At 43.6% G+C, this 1,093-nt stretch overlaps 1 protein-coding gene across 6 annotated transcripts in view; it reads right to left on the bottom strand.

Annotated features, from left to right (window-relative positions):
* The window catches only part of Nf1 (neurofibromin 1), a 307,973-nt gene that overhangs the window by 51,303 nt on the left and 255,577 nt on the right, over window positions 1-1,093 (bottom strand). For all 6 annotated transcript variants that reach the window (XR_002821949.1, XM_004635435.2, XM_023719976.1 and 3 more), the window contains one exon: window positions 238-378. Coding sequence is in view for 5 of the 6 variants with exons in the window: in XM_004635435.2 (XP_004635492.1) it covers window positions 238-378 (141 nt within the window). In the remaining variant the exon portion in view is untranslated. The remainder of the gene's footprint in view (window positions 1-237; window positions 379-1,093) is intronic.

The raw sequence follows: 1,093 nt of genomic DNA, 5'->3' as shown, positions 1-1,093 counted from the left end.
AAACTTGTTTCAAGTAGGTGCTTTAGACCACTGAGCCATCTCTCCAGCCCAAGAAAAAGTAATATTAAAGTGAGTTGATGCAGGAACCCCAAAGGAATGTAAGATTTTTTTTTTTTTTTTTCCTTTTTTGCGGAACCGGGGATCGAACTCAGGCCCTTGCACTTGCCAGGGAAGCGCTTATTCCACTGAGCCATCTCCCTGTCCCCTAAGGAACCCCCCAAAGGAAAGCTTGCTTACCTTGTCATTGAATATTCGGAGACTATCTAAGGTGTGCAGGTTTTGTTCCAGAAGCGCAGTGCCTGCTGAATACAAGTTGACCTCATCCAGCTGCAGTACCGCCACTGCCACCCAGAAGAGGGCTCTGTGCAGAGGGGAGTCCTGGCGAAGAAAGATGCGTTGCAGCTTAGTAAGACACACCAGCAGGGAGTCGCGTTCACGCATGCCGGAGCGTGAAATGAAGCAGCCTGTCTCACTCAATTAACCACGTTTTCTTTTTTGGTGACGGTAAATACATAAAATGTCCTCTCTCTTTTCCTTGTTAGAAAGAAACTGGTAGGTGAGCTGAGAACCTTAGCAACTCAACTGAGTTCTTCCTGTTTTGGAGGCTCAAATCTATGTGCTAAGGTCTGCTGATCCTTCTGGCATAATCTCTTGCATTACCGCTTTTCCCTTTCTTTCTTTCCCTGTGTCTTCCTCTGTGTCTCTTTCTAGCTCCCAGTTCCATCCGTTAATACTGGAACTGAATCTGAGGCCTCACACGGGTTAGACAAGCACTACTACTTGTCAACACTCCCCAACACATTCTTTTTTTTTTTTTTTTTTGTTTTAATGAGAAAAAAGATAAAACAGCAATTAAAGTTTCAAAACAGGTTAGTAGGACGATTACAATAATACATTGCATACTGTCTTTGTAGTAGTTATTCAGAGGACAAGATGAAGATATGATATCTTTATTTTCTTTGTTTTTGTATTTTAGGGAAGAGTGTATAGGGTGTGTTCAGGGTCTCACTATTAGATCCAACTCGTAGTGATCTGCCTGTTTACAGCCTCCCAAGAGCTGGGATTACAGGTGCACTCCACCATGCCCAGTCTC

The sequence above is a fragment of the Octodon degus genome, unplaced genomic scaffold (assembly GCF_000260255.1).
Source record: "Octodon degus isolate 3935 unplaced genomic scaffold, OctDeg1.0 scaffold00072, whole genome shotgun sequence".
In the NCBI taxonomy this organism is placed as follows: domain Eukaryota; kingdom Metazoa; phylum Chordata; class Mammalia; order Rodentia; family Octodontidae; genus Octodon; species Octodon degus.
Note: the sequence above shows the minus strand (reverse complement) of the source record. Positions and strands in the feature narration are given on the sequence as shown.